This window comes from Castanea sativa, chromosome 12 (assembly GCF_040712315.1).
Source record: "Castanea sativa cultivar Marrone di Chiusa Pesio chromosome 12, ASM4071231v1".
Lineage (NCBI taxonomy): Eukaryota > Viridiplantae > Streptophyta > Magnoliopsida > Fagales > Fagaceae > Castanea > Castanea sativa.
In genome coordinates this window covers 2,716,611-2,732,404 of record NC_134024.1, presented here as the reverse complement: position 1 = coordinate 2,732,404, position 15,794 = coordinate 2,716,611, and the positions used below count along the sequence as shown (strand labels likewise).

The 15,794-nt window shown below is 34.3% G+C and overlaps 1 protein-coding gene and 1 long non-coding RNA gene across 2 annotated transcripts; both read right to left on the bottom strand.

The window, feature by feature from the left end:
• Nucleotides 1-1,322: 1,322 nt before the first annotated feature.
• On the bottom strand, nucleotides 1,323-2,513 carry LOC142618899 (uncharacterized). Its single transcript, XR_012841386.1, has 2 exons — nucleotides 2,295-2,513; nucleotides 1,323-1,598 (listed from the first exon to the last, which is right to left on the bottom strand). It is a non-coding gene; the product is annotated as an uncharacterized LOC142618899 (long non-coding RNA).
• Nucleotides 2,514-11,353: 8,840 nt separating this feature from the next.
• Nucleotides 11,354-13,578, bottom strand: LOC142619492 (uncharacterized). Its single transcript, XM_075792611.1, has 4 exons — nucleotides 13,306-13,578; nucleotides 12,395-13,200; nucleotides 11,687-11,865; nucleotides 11,354-11,565 (listed from the first exon to the last, which is right to left on the bottom strand). Exons 1-4 carry the CDS (start codon nucleotides 13,576-13,578, stop codon nucleotides 11,354-11,356), a joined length of 1,470 nt encoding a protein of 489 aa, XP_075648726.1.
• Between the last annotated feature and the right edge of the window lie 2,216 nt (nucleotides 13,579-15,794).

Genomic DNA, 15,794 nt, shown 5'->3' with positions numbered 1-15,794 from the left:
GATTGATGTTTAAGGGTGCAAAATAGCTTCTAAAGAAGTGCTAATGGTTTGTTTTGCAGGTCTGCACAAGTCTTTAATGCACAACAAGCAGATCAGAGTAACTGCAGGAAAGTACCAAGGCAGGTGTTTCAAGTTGTGGAGGGTTGTAGGTTGCTGACAATTGAGGGACACTAGTAGAGATAGTGTGAACGGGATGGTTTTGACTTTGTAGCCAAATCAAGTGTCGGCAAGCTGTTGCAGTTCTTCCATATGCAATCAAATGGCAGGTAGCTAGATGCCACTGTTCAGAAAGCATTAACTAAGGCTATACAGCTTGGTTTTTATTGACTTGTTTCCATAATTTGTATGAGTGGAGGACCTCTTTTTGAGAAGAAGGTTTCCTTGGCAACTTGCTGTGCTGATTGAAGACCACAAGTGCATGGAAGTTGGAGAACACTAGTGATTGTATATTTTGTGCATAAGGGAGTTGCTATGTTGGGGCCTTGTTGTTGCTTCAAAGTCTTTGAATATTTTTGGACTATACTACCAGCCAACGCTTCAGACATTATTTTGTATTAATCAACCGTACCCAAAAAGAAAAGAGAAGACGAAAAGAAAGAAGTTAAATTAACACCTTTTCTGGACTAATTTAAGCTATGGCATGCAACTACATGCAATCATTAACATTGTAAGACATCATATAAGAGATTCATGTCCTTGTGTGAAAATCATATTCAACTCTCCTTTTAGATTCAAATAAGAGCAATTGAATTAACTATCTAATGGCTCTGACCTAGAAGCATGCTTTATTTTTTTGGTGCCGTACAAATGGATTGTTATGTCAAACTTCTATCAAATACAAAAATTGAAATTTCTCTTCCTTATGTAAAGGTTGTTATATATTTCGATTGTTTTTATTTTTCCCCATCTGGATCTTTTGGGTCACGTTAAAATAATTTTTTAACAGAAATTTGGCTCCAACCGAAGTCACATTAAATAATTTTTTTACATAAAAACTTGGCTCAAATTGGCCAGAGGGTAATGATAAGAAGATAAATGAAGTTTAGAATGACATACATTTTGTTTGTTATTGGAAGGTTGAAATTTGCTTAATTGATTTCCAATTTAAATGGATCTAAGCAAAATCACCTAGTCTTTTCAAGCAAAAAAATGGTTAATTTCTGCCATGCTGCAAAAACATGAGCATTTGGTTTCAAATAAGGTTAGGCAAAACGTATTAAGAAATCTCATTAGTACTTGATCTTTTCTGTTTCAATAAATATCACCAGTGAACTTATTGAAACTCTCATATAGCTCATGATGCAAGTCCATTTGCAAAGTCAAAAAATTCTATGGAAGGGTTCCCACTGAAGTTTTAGAATACATTTTCAATCTTTCAGATATTATAAATTCTCCAAAAAAGAAATCTTTCAAATATTAAAAATAATTTGAAACAGTTACATCTAAAATTAGTAATAAGTCTTCAACTGCCTTCTAAATACCCCCCCTGCCCTCCTTCCATTTCCTTTTTTTTAAATCTCTTTTTCAACGAACGCGGCGAGCTTTCTCTTCTTGTCCTATCCCTAACGATTTTTGGGCATTTGCTATACCTTCTGGATCTGCAATACAACAAATCATATAAACTACATTACACATCAAAAATCAGCTATTCTGTAATGGAAGGGAAACATGTCAAAGGTTTGATCGCACGACACAACTTTTTTTTTTTTTTTTACTTTCAAGTAACTTGAGTGCAATCATGAGACCAAGATTAGCATGTTTTTAAAAAAATTTATAATAAGCGTGAGACAAAGTTAGCTATTGTTTGAAAAGATCAAACCAAAATATAGAATCAAGAGAAATGTCTAACAATTCTAAGTTTAAAAGTTTTGCAATTTAAATCACTTGATTGGACATTGAAAATCTTTCTAAATTAGTTGTATTCCCTGAATTTATATTTCTCAGTCCTTCTAAAAGATGTAGGAGTCAATCCCATTGTAACTTTCAGTGAAGTTATAGACTTGATAGCCCCAAATGCATTGAAAAAAGGTTCAGACCTTCAACAAGCATATACTCATTATGCTGAAGAAATTGCACAACTCTAGGTTCAGTGAAAGAAACAGATTACTAGACAAATAGAAATAAAAGAGAGAAAAAAGAGTCGGGGGGAGCAGAAACAGAAGCTGCAAAGGAAGACTAGGAAAAAGAACCCTCAAAAGTAATTAAGAGTGACATCGTTATCTTGTTCTATAGAATTTGTAATATATCCCATCTTCTCTGCTAGCTATAAATGACACAAAGAAATCAATACTCACCAAAGAATTGAGTGAAAATGCGCGTAAAGAAGTTCAAGTTGCGGGAAACATTGTAGGCTGTGGCAGGTGGAAGAGGTTTCACAATGGTGTCAATGCTGAATACTCGTTGAAGAAACTGCATACACAAAACTCAAAAGAAGTACCATATCACAAACTCAATTATGAACAAATTTAGATGCAAAATTATACAAAGTAAGCAGATGGAAGAAGAATAGAGGAGTAAAGATATTATTGAGAGCCAAACAAACATAGATGTAAACTGAATAAATTCCAAGCGTGAGTGATGGATAGGCTATAAAAGTCTCAATCAACAGAAAAACAGAACATGACAATAAAGACTATATCAATTAATTGATACATACATCCTACAGACATGCCCTTGCCCATAATAACAATGTGGATATTGATGGCATTCACACACACACACACACACACACACACACAAAAACCCTCAATCAATTTCAGTTATCTACATCATAGAAGGCACAAATATGTAACCTCACTTCACAAAACTTAGGCTTCAACCATATTAAGAATCAACTATATGAAGCCTCAATAATAAGAAGCTTCAACCTCAGGTTAGTTGCCTTACCACTTATAACAAAAGCTTAAACGATTAAGAAATAGTAGATTTAATCATCTAACCATTATTACAACACTTTCTCTCACAAGTGGGTCAATACTCCCCTTTAATAAGTAAGAGCCCAGCAGATTTGATTTTGAACTTTTTTTAATTGAGACGGTAGAACAAAGATAGGGTTAGCTCAAGACCACCTAATTTGATACTATAATAAATTATCAGATGTCCCAAAAGCTGAAACTGTTAGAAAATAGTGAGTTTAATCATTTAACTATTACTCTAATTGTTTGAAACAAAATGACCTGCCATGATCTATCAACTTGAAACTATATATTGGGTAAAAGTTCTCATCCACTGCAAGAATAAATTGCTTCTTTCTTTCCTTCTGCTTTCAGTTTTCCCTGCTGGGTAGAAGTTATCAACCACTACTACAATGGGTTATCCCAAGTTGTATTTCTAATTTGGTTTATTATAGTAATACTGAGGTTTTGAGTAGTTTAACCCAGAGATATCATAGAGTTGCAACACATTGGCCAACTGGTAGGAGCTCACATTCCCAATTTATCCTTAAACAAATTAAAAATCTCTCATATAACACATAACTCAAATCTATTAAAACACAATTGAGAACAACCAGGAATCCCCAACACTGCAAAAGGGTACACTACTAATGACAAAGACATGAACTTTAAACAACCAATAGCAAGTTACTAGGAAACTAAGAATTGGGTAACCAAAGATACACAAATTAAACCAAGTAATCCAGAATGTTCTCAAGTGGGTAACCAAAGAAACACAATTTAAAGCAAGTAATCAAGAAACTAAGAATTGGGTAACTAAAGAAACAAAATTTAAAGCAAGAAATCAAGAAACTGATAATTGGGTAACCAAAGAAAAAAACTTTAAAGCAAGAAATCAAGAATTCTCTCAACTGGGTAAGCAAACAAAAAAAAAAAAAAAAACTAAGAAACAAAAATGAAAATCAAGAAAATAGAGACCTGGTAGTTACGTTGAAAGTTGTAGCAAAGCTGGGGATCAATCTCGACGAGTGAATCATCATCGTAATTGTTGTGGTCGTGGCGTTTGGACTAGTCTTTCTTCTTGCGAGGCACGTGTATCACTGACTCGGCTCCAGGCTGCTGCTTTGTGACTTTGAGCTTCGCGTCTTGGAGCTCTTCCGCGGCTTCCTCTTCGTCCCTCCATGGCGCCGATGACTCAACTTCTTCCCAATTGCCATTTTTATTCGTCGGAGTTTACACACAGAGAGAGGTGTAGTGTTGTTTGAATAGGTGATAAAGGTTTGTGTTTGGCTTTGTGGGTTTTTATTGCTTGCATTCTATGTTGGGTTAAAGCCCATTCCTGTTTCGTTCGACCTTTAAATAAGAAGGAATAGTTATAGACTTAAGCTTCGTGTGAATAGTACCGTATGACCCATTTTTAATAAAAAAAATTGCTAAAAAGTGAGGTTTGTAGGTCTCGTGAACAGTACACGAGACCCACTGGTGTGCATTATTCACACAGAAAAAGTCAACAATCATGACTCCAAAAAAAAGCAAACGTTGGACGTGGGAAGCACGTTTTGCACTTCCCAAACACTCCTCAAGTCACCAAATTGGTTTTGGTATACTAAGATTTTGGGGGAATCTAGATGCGCATTAGTATTTAGATTCCTTTGAGCTCTTTGCAATAAAATATAAGAATGTATCTTTTTTTTAAGATTATTGTAAATTGTAAGTGTTAATTTAAACCAAACAATTTTTGAATTAGTAAAAGTTCAGCAGAAATTGCTTGTGTAACTCATAATTGATGGTGCAAAAATGGAATATTAAGGCCTGATTATTGTCACATGTTAGCCCTGTGGTGTGTGTCCAATTCTTGGAGTTCCATGTTGTTGATTAGAAGTGTGCTCATATTTGAGTTTATTTACACTATTATGCACTTCTCTTGGTATCTTTTAGACAAGAGACCTAGCTTGGGCATGGCCTTATCTATATCATACATGATACATGTGCATCCTATCTTGTCTCATGCATGTGAATTTGGTTTAAACCATTCAGTTTTGCTTTGACCCATTTATCTTTCATCCTTTTATAGACTTTTGGCTATTGGGCTTTTTATTGCCATTGGTGTTGGCCCATTGATACTTAGCTTATTTTGTGAAGTTAATTAGTTATTTAATATAAAAAAAAAAATTTGCCACACCATTGCGTTATTACTTAACACACCACCAGAGCTTTTGTCTCTCAACTTTATCTTCTCTAAAATAAATCAGATTTGTAAAATTTAATATGATCTATGACTATAAATCCAGGACAGACAACACGAGTTGTGCAAGTTGATTCAGGCAAATTTCTTGAAAGTTTCAGCATAAACATGGGGTGCATTACAAATGAAATGGCTGAGTTCTTATCCCAAGAAAGGACCATGAAAACTTGATTTTTCTCAATCTCCTTTGTGAATTTTTTTTGCCATAATGATGATAGAATGGTAAAAAATTTCCACTATACAATGTCGGGCAACAAACTATGGTGGTTGTTAGTCATTATCGGGGGAAAACATTAATTGATTTGATAATTGTTCAACTGTAGTGCATGTCACTTTTTCCCCCCTTTTTCTATGCTGTTGGTGATGTTATTTGCCAAGCTAAGTTGATGATTTAAAAAGGAACCCATGATTTGCGGTCATTAAAAGATAATTGTTTTATATATATATGAAGGATCTTAAAAATAATTGTTAAAAATGATTATTCCATCCTTTTCTATTTTGATTACTAACTGATTTTCTATTCTGGAATGTCCCACTTTAAAAGCTTAATAACACAATTTTATAATTTTTCAAACTAGTCCTTTATCATTTGAAAAGTCAATACTGATTTCCATTTGCTTCATTTGAGTTTTAATTAAGACTGGTAGCTTTGTGTTTTTTTTTTTTGAAAATTAAAACTGAAAATTTTCAGTTTTAGAATTTAATAACTTTTTTTTTCTTTATTTCCAAGATAATATTCCCATAAAATGTATTTTTTAAGTAACAAAAAATGGGAGAGAAAATATAAATGACCAATGCAAAAAATATTTGAATTTGTATCATAACGCTTCAAGGTAAATATATTTAAAACAATTTGATAGCTACATCTTTATTATATGTCTTGTTCGTGTTATAATGAATTCGATGTAAAGTTCACTCAATCCTCCTGCTTCTAGGTTCCCAAATCTAAGGATTCTAGTACTTAGATTTGTAGAGTTTGCAAACTCTGAGAATCTCTCCCCACCCTCCTCACTGCCCTCCCTATCCCCATTTTAGAAATCCACAAGCAAAATCTCATTTTGTTTGCATGACAGGTTTTTCAAAATGAATAAAGTAGAATTCCATGAATTTATGATTGCAATTGAGGATAAAGTACAAAAAATTAATAATGTCACTAATTTTAATCAACAAATTAGATGAAGATGCAAGAGGCACACACCATAAATTAATAATTGTGATTGAAGAAAAAGTTCAAAAAGGTAGTAATGTCACTAATGGAAATCACAAATATTGTGAATAATAGATAGTATTGAACACTAAGTATTACAAAGACTTAATAATTTCTCAACACGTTCTGATTTTTCCCTTTTTCGTTTTATATATTTTGTTTTCTGTGAAATTCAATAAGCAAGAAGGAGAAAAAGAAGAAAATTGCACGGTGAGTTTCAATTCAATGTTCTGAACAGCGTAACCAGTGGTAGAGAATTCACACAGGAGCAAGTACAAAGCAAGCTCACTCTAGTGAACTTACTAAAACCCTACAGGCATAGCTCATGCGGTACAGCAATTCCTTTTGCAAGGTCATTAATTTTTTAAAAACATGTACGTACGAAGGAAATCTACTGAATTTTAAGATTAAATTTTCAATATTTAGAGATATGTTAAACAGTGTAAAATTAGTTACTGACAACATCAAAAACAAATGAGTTAAATCTAAAAATTTCCAATAAGCTCTTCACCTAGATCACTATATATTAAACAAAGAAAAATAGTTGGCACGTTCAATGTTTTAATTAAAGAATAATCAGGCTGTTGGGCGAGATCCCTAATTGCTTTTTGTACTACATGTTGATGAAGAGCTTTGCACCCAGCCGTCATTGTAGTCTCTCATAATTATATTCCTTTTTTATTTTATATAGTTGAACTGTGTCCTCATTTACAGCTCTATCAGTTTATCTCTTCGATTCCCATGCCCATTTTCTAATACACTCTTAATGTTTGGGATTACTTACATTTTACACCTTGAAGATTGCTTAGATTTTACACCTTTAAGTTTAGTTCTGTTAGCAAAACTTCACTATCCGTTAGTTTTAAACTATTAAGTGATATGCTGGCATGTTAATGTGTGATTTTTTTTTTGTTTAGTGCCAAATTAGCTTTCGAAAATGGAGTTGTTTCACTTAAAACAAAGAGCACTGCTGGTGCTTCCAAAACGGTGTTATTTTAGGAGGCTAATTTAGGGGGAAAAGAATACACATCAATACGCCAACATGTTATTTAACAACCAAAACTTACGAAGGGTGGGGTTCTACTAGCAGAACTAAACTTTAAGGTGTAAAATACAATTTCTCAAATTTCAGAATGTAAAATTCAAACAACCCTAAATTTTAGGAGTGTACTTTGCAATTTATCCTAATTTTAACAAGCATTTATGTAATATGCAGTTATGCACTGAATTTGGCTTTCAAATGAATTAACAAATTGGAATCAGAAGTTGGTTTTAGCAAAAATGGTCAAAACTTTGTGGTTTGTTTTTTTTTTTTTTTTGCTTTGTCTTTGTTTTTAAAAAAAAAATCAAAATAGTCAAAATGAACGAAATCCATTGTCAATGATCCATAACCGAACTAAAGGCATTTTGGACAATTTTAAGTTTTGTTGTTGTTAATTCGTTTTTCCTTGAAGATAAAAAGAAGCCAGCAAGCAACGTGCACGCCTATATACACTGACGGTGGTGGCTATAGATAACGTCGTTACATATTGCTAATTAAGTTCATCCCATGTTTTTCTCAAAAAAAAAAAAAAAAAAAAGTTCATCACATGTGCTACGCTTAAAGAAGCCAAATAGGGGGAAATAAAAGAAGGGTTCAAGACCAAATTGCATTAAAAGCTCAACAAAGGTGGTGGTTATAGGTTTTTTTTTTTTCCAAAAAAAAAAGTGAATAGAACAAAAGATAGTTGGTCAAAAATCAATATAAATACAACTTTATAGCTGATCACCAGGAAATTACTCTTTCTCCTCTTTTCGAGAACTTACTCAGTACGTTTCATCAAATTTCCACTTAACTACACTTATGACTTATACCAAAAAATAAATAAATAAATAAAAAGTCTTCACTAAAGCAAGCAAAAAAAGCTAAAGAAAGTAATATAAAGTATATAAACAAAAGTTCAGGGTGAATTCAAAAAGACCAAATGAGGTTTGGATCAATAGCAAATACATTCCCTGCGCTTCTAATTTTGTGTTATTCACCCCTAAGCTTTCAGTAATGACAAAATTCTTATTTCAGGATCACGCGTGGTGCACGTGACCATTTCATCATATAAAAAAAAAAGTCGGCCTTCAGTTTGAGGCCCCCACCATATATGTACAATTCAACTCTTAAGAAATTACGCTATGAGACAATTATTCTTATTACCAGCTCATAGTCATGTCCTAAAGAATGTTGTCTAACAAGTTGATGAATGTTAGTGACCTCAAATGCTTGTATTTTTTATTATGTCCGGCTAAAACCTCTGCTTAAATTCTATTTCTGGTTCCAAGTATATATAGCATGTTGCATCAAATGCATTGTTGCTCCCTTTCACACTAGAGTTGCTGGAATCGTGTTAAGAGTTGAGGCCTCAAGTTGTGAAAGAATTGAAGGGATGACATCAACATCATTATCACATGTTCGTATTTCCAACATCACTTTTATTAACATCAATAAGCAAAACACACTATCTCAAGAGTTGTAAAAAGTATTAAGAAAATTTGGATATCTTGTAATTAAGCCGAATCTTATACCTAAGAGCACTAGCATCTGAGTGGCCAAAAAAATTCTATTTTACAACTTAAAAGTTACTTTATCTATTATACTAACTCATTTTACAATACATCCAACATCCCAGTTTTTATATTTATACCATCTCATTTAAATATTCAATTTTATTCATTCTTTATTTTTTCTTTATTTATACCATCTCAATTTTATTCATTCTTTAATCTTTTTCCATTAAAATAATATTATTATTTTACAACCAAGTGAATAGTAGGTTCTATATATACAAACCCACTGCTCACAGGTTGCAAAAAATTTTAAGAACTCATACTCGGATGGTGGGTAATTTTTGAGCTTTTAGATGCAAAATAGAAACTAGGGGGTGTTTACAACCCATGCTAGTGCTCTAATCATCAGGAATTACTCAACGTCCTATTGTCTTCTTTTCATGAATGTAGAGTGTGGGTCACACTACTCATAAGCCTTCCTTGCCAACCTAGTTAAGTTTGACCAAAAGAAAGAAAGTTACTACCAGTACCTCAGATTCTACTGTAATGATGCATGTTGTCCACGCCATAATGATCTTTTCAAAAACGTGGAAAGTAGGCTAAGCTTGAAAATTTGTTGGAGTAATTTTAGCACTACCTAAAAAGTTATAATTTTTATTCTAATTAATTTATATGACAGATTGCGATTAATTACATGTCATTTTCATATGATCTTAATATTTTTTACTCACCATTCATAACTTGCCACGTAGATAATTATGGCAAAAATTATACTCTTTTTATGCTACTAGATTTTTTGGACTCATTGTTAAAGGTACCGAGGAGCAAAAATAATAAATCATTGTTATAGGTAATGTAATTTTTTATCAAATTAATTTGAAGAAAAATTCTTCAACTCATTGCTTGTCAATTTCAATAACTATTTATTGTACTATTCATTTCCTAGATTATTAAAAGGCGAAAAACTCATTTTAGTCTCTACATTTTTATGCGATTTCCACTTGGGTTCTTATATTTTTTTTTTCATCATTTTTAGTACCTAGTTAGAAAAACACTTTTTATTTTCGTCTTTTTTGTCAATGCCCTAACGACAAAATTCTACGTTACAGACGAAACTATTAAAATAATAATAAAATTTTTTATTTTGACATTAAAAAATGTAACGTCAGCATCTAAATTAAAAAAATCAATTTATAAATTTTAACTAAATAAAAAAATTAAAAACAGAACTAAAAACCAAAAATCACATAAATTGAGATTTAAGTGTGTCTTGAACAAGAACAACAAAAACACAAACCCAAATCTAAGAACACAAAATTAAAATTCAAAAATCACAAGCCCAAAAAATAAGAACAAAAAATTAAACTATAGATCCACGTAAAAACACATGCCCAAATGTTCTAGCATTTTCTTGCCCTTTCTTGTCAACCAAACACAAAAACACAAACACAAACGGATTTCCACCAAGACCAAAACCAAAAACACAAACCCAACAACAGATCTTCCTTGTCAACCAAACACAAAACCAACAAACACAAACCCAGTTAGAAGCAAACAATTAAAAACAGTCTCTGACTCTCTCTCTCTCTCACTGGCCACTACTCTCCCTCACTCACACTCTCTGCTATCTCTCTCTCTTTCTCTCACGGCTTGAACATCCATGGACAAACTCAAGTTGTGCTACTCCTTCCTCAAACCACCGTTCACCATCTCTGGAGTTCACCGTTGTGCATCTCTCTCTCTCTCTCTCTCTCAATTGCAACCAAATTAGTCAAAATTGTCTTGGGTTAATTGATTTCGCCATTGATGATGGTCGTCTAAGTGTGGGTTGGTTGATTAGGCAGTGGGTGTGGAGTATTCAAGTTGGTTGGGTCACGATCTGGGTGGAGGTGGTGGCTGGGTCGTGATTTGGCGTCTAAGCATGTGTCATTGTCGTGGATTGTTGGGTAGCACTGGTGGTGCGTTGCCATCGTGGTCACCGTGTGTGGGTTTTGTTTTTGTTGAATTGTGTTTGTTTGATTTGTGGTTGGGTTGATCTGTGTTTCTTTTGCTTTGGTTTGGTTTGGTTGTTGATGTTGTGACTTGATTGTTTGATTTGGGTATGAGCATGGTTTTAAAAACCGGTACAGTGAACGAACCGGAAAAGCAGCTAATTACCGGTTTTAAGGTCAGACCCTGATGGTCGAACTGATGACGTCATAAATAATTTAATTATTATTTATTTAAATTATATAAATAATTAATAAAAATTTTTAAGAAGTATATAACATTTTTTAAAGAATTTAACATAAAAACATTACAAAAAAATCGTGCTTAACATAATAAACTTTCAACAAAACCAAATAAATAAGTTCATTAGTCATTATATTTACATCCAAATGGCAAATAACAAATAAGTTCATTACATCCAAATAGCAAATAAGTTTTAAAGTTTCAAACAAACAACTAATAAGTTTGAAGACTCAAGCATCATTTGTTATGAAGAAAATTGAAATCAATATTATCATGTGAACCAAATGCTCCACCATTAGCATCATTATCATCATCCTCATCCTCATCTTCTTCATCTTCAATAGGAATAGGATGATTTTTATCTCTAAATCCAGGAGGAGCATCATCTTCATCACCAAATGATTCCAAATTGATGTCATCATCATTCTCAATCACTTCATTATCCATATCTATACAAATTCCAAAACCAAAGAACAATAAATGAAATAACGATTCTAATAATCATTTATCATAAATTATAAATAGTCTAATTAAAATATGCAATTAGGCAAAGAATTGTTATAAGCTAACCTCTTTGTACATGACTAGAAGACCCTTCTTTGATTGGATGAGCTCCCTCTTCATATAATGCATTCTCTATCTCCTCATGATCCAGAAATGGAGGTTCCTCATCTTCCACTACCCAAAATTCAGTTTTATCGATACTTGTATAATCAATAGGATCAAAATTGAACTTCTTCCTTTTGACTCTATATCACAAAATGAACATAATGAATAATTGATAACCAAATCACTTATATTTCACAATCACAAAGAACTCACTTGACCAAATTAGTGAATCACTCATATTTTCCCACAACAATGTTAGTTAAAAGAGATTATATAATATATACCTTTCTTTCAATCGATAGTTATAATGAACATACACAAGATCATTAAGTCATTGATGCTCCAATCTATTTCTTCTTTTGCTATGTATTTGTTAAAAAACACTCCAATTCCGCTCATATCCTGAAGAGGCAGCTATTTGGCTAAGGATCCGAATTGCAAACTTTTATAAGGTTGGAGCACAAGATCCAAACAACTTCCACCACTCATCTAAGTTCCTTATACAACACAAAACAAAGATACAATGAATCAATAAACACACTTATCCCAAAAATATAAAAAAGAGCTATGAACTTTAAAACATAATTAGCTAAAGTAAATAATATTTTACCCGGCTGAGATGTCTTGGCTGATTCTTGAGCAAGTTGGGTTCCAAAAGTTTGTTCACACTCTCGAAATAGCCTTAATTCCTCCACCATCTTCAATCGGCCAACTGAAACTTTTGATCCAATAACATCTGTCACAGCAGATTGTGTCTCTAGCCTCTTATTAAAAGTAGATGAGTCATATTGGAATGCAGGATTCAACCAATAAGCAGCAGCATGAATATCTCTATAGAATTGATTATCCCAACGATCCTTGATAATATTAACATAAGGCTCCCATAGTCTCTTCTTGTCCTTAAATTTTTTTTTGATTCCATCAATTACTTTATACATGCCATCATATACATAACCCATAGCTGGTTTTTCATCAGAATCAACAATGCGTAATAAACGAATCAATGGTGACATAATATGCACAATTACATGACAATCATTCCAAAATTGATTGTCAAGAATGATTTTCACTACTGCCTTTACTTTCTTATCTTTTGCATATCTTGATTCAACATAAAATTTGCTAGTCACCAATGCTTGTAAGTCATACTTATGTTCCTTAAGACTCCCTAAAGCAATGAAAGTAGTAGCAAACCTAGTTGGCCTTGGACGCACAATTTCCGTCCAATTTTTCCTAGTCCTCAACCAAGCTTGCAAAGCCACATGATTATAGATGAACACTGTGATCTTGGATGCATGCTTTGCAAGTTTAGCTACATGATCCATCTTCCCAGTCTCCTTAAAAATTAAGTTTAGACAATGTGCTACACAAGGTAACCAACTAATGTTCCTATATTTTCCACACAAAATTCTTCCAGCAGCTACATAATTTGTAGCATTGTCAGTAACCAAATGTACTATATTTGCAAGACCAACCTAATTAACAATTTCATCAAACAAGTTACTCAAATTAATAGCATCCTTAACCAAGTCAGAAGCATCAACAGAGCGTATAAAAACAATTCATTTAGGACAATAGACAAGGAAATTAATCAATGTTCTATGCCTAGTATCAGTCCACCCATCAACCATTATTGTACAACCAGTGTCAACCCAATATGAACAATGAGAATCAACAATCAATTGGACTTCTCTTTTTGCTTCTCTCAACAAAGGCACTCGAAGGGCATGATAATTTGGGCCTCTATATCCAGGACCATAAGAAGCTACAGCATTGAGCATAGGTTGATAATAACTAGAATTCACAGCATTAATTGGAATGCAAGCATCATACATCCATCTTGCTACAGCCATATCAACCCTTAATTTCTTTTCTTTGCCAGCAAAAACACTTTTAATAGAAGGTTAAGCTCCCGGTGTTATTCTAGGAGCGAAGTAATTACCAATGTCACCAACGTCACCAACCTTTCTCTTGCCAAAATTGAATCTTGATGGAAAACTACTAGGACCACCACTTCTATTTCCCCTACATAACCTCCTACCTCTAGGAGTAATTTCTTGGACATCTTCACATTCTGGTGAGTCCTCTAATGGCGAATAATTAGATGCTTCTTGATCCTTTTTTGTTTGTTCTTTAGATTTAGTAATTTCCTTCAAATTCTCAACCATTTGAAACCTAACATCATAAGGTACACCCATGCATGCAGCCACATCACTTTTAATTCCAGCTAGATGTCTTTTCATCCTATTGATGCCCCCTCCTTTATAACTTTTCCCACAATGTATACATCTATAACTACTTTTTCCGTCTTTCAACTCTTTAGTCACATGATCCCATGCAGGATCACATTTCGCTCTCACAGGTGAAGAATTAGCATTAGACCCGGTTGTAGAAGCATGTTCATTAGATGGTACAGAGGCGGACTCAATTTCACTCAACAATTTCAGACTTGCAGCAACTATTTTATCAACAAATAAATTCATCAACACAACAATCAACATAGTGACATACACAAACAATCGTATAATTCTCTATAAAAAATATTTCACAAACAATGATCTCTGTAAATCAAATCCACAACAAATCCACATCATACAGAGAATCCACAACATGATCAAAAGCAAAATCAAAAGGAAAGAATTTTACCTGATGAAGCCGAGCCGAGAAACAGAGAGCAGCACTTCAAAGGAAAAAAAAAGCCCAGCACTTCAGACTTCAGAGTCCACGATCACAACCATAAATTTCTCCTGCAAACGAGAATTGAAGCATGGAAATGAGAAATTTAAGTGAAAAAAGAAAAGAAAAATGAAAAGAAAGAAAGGGAAATTGAAATGAAAAAACAAAGGGAAAAATGAAAAACGAAATTGAACCATACCCATTTTTAATTTCCATCAGGTCGCAGACGCCGTTATGTGTGGAGGCAGAGAGAGTGATGGTGGGCGTGGCGGCATGCGTGGAGAGACGAGGGCTGCGAGGCAGAGAGGGTGAGGTTGCGAGGCAAAGAGGCTGAGGGAGTGAAGGGCGAGGCAGAGAGAATGATGGTGGGTCGCGAGGGGGCGAGGGGCTGGGGCTGAGAGAGGGCGAGCGCGAGGGGCGAGGGGCGCATGAGGGGGCGAAGGGCTGAGAAAGGGCGAGTGCGAGGGGGCGAAGGGCTGGGGCGTGCGCGCGCGCGCACGTGAGGGGGTGAGCCATGAGGGGCTGAGGGCGTGAGGGAGAGTGTGACTGTGAGAGGCTGAGAGCTTGAGGAATGAGGAGGCTGGAGGCGTGAGGACTGAGGAGAAGTGAGACTGTGAGAGAGCTGAATCTAATAGGTTAGGAACTTAGGAGTTAGGGTTAATTTTTTAGGGCAAAACGACACAGTTTTGCCTGATGACCGGTTCCCGGTTCGACCGGCCGATTTTGCAGTTCTTAAGGTTGAACCGGCCGCTCAGAACTATTCAGGGTTTTTTGCATTATTTTCGGTTTTATGTCATAACCGGACCGGATTTAAGGCCGGTTCCCGGTTGAACCGATCGGACTGACCGGTTCGGTTTTTAAAACTATGGGTATGAGGCATGGCTATGATGGGTTTTCATTTTAATTTACTAGAGCAGGGCTATGATGGTTTGAGAAGAAATGGGTCCGAGGTAGAGAAATTTGCTAAAAAGTGAAATTTCCGATGCGTTTGAGGTGCTCCTTCCCGAGGCGTTTTGAGTCGTACTCTCTCACAATAGCCCCAGTGACCCATCCCAGTGCCGATTTTCTTGTGTTTTTGTTTTTGATTTTCTGGGTTTGTGCTTGAAATTTCTGGGTTTGTGTTAATTTTCTAGGTTTGTATTCTTTGGGTTTTGAAAATTTTGGGTGCTCAATCTAGGTTTTTTCTCTCATCTCACATTAGATTTTTTTTTTTTTTTTAATTTTTCTTAACCAATCTATGGTATTTATGGGTTTTGGCTAATCGTGTGTGTTTCAGCTGATATTGTGTTTGGTTGCCAACAAAACAATGACTGAGTTCGTGTACTTGTTTGTTTTTGCTAAGAATAAAACTAGATCTCAATTTATATTATTTTTTGTTTTTATTTCTGTTTTT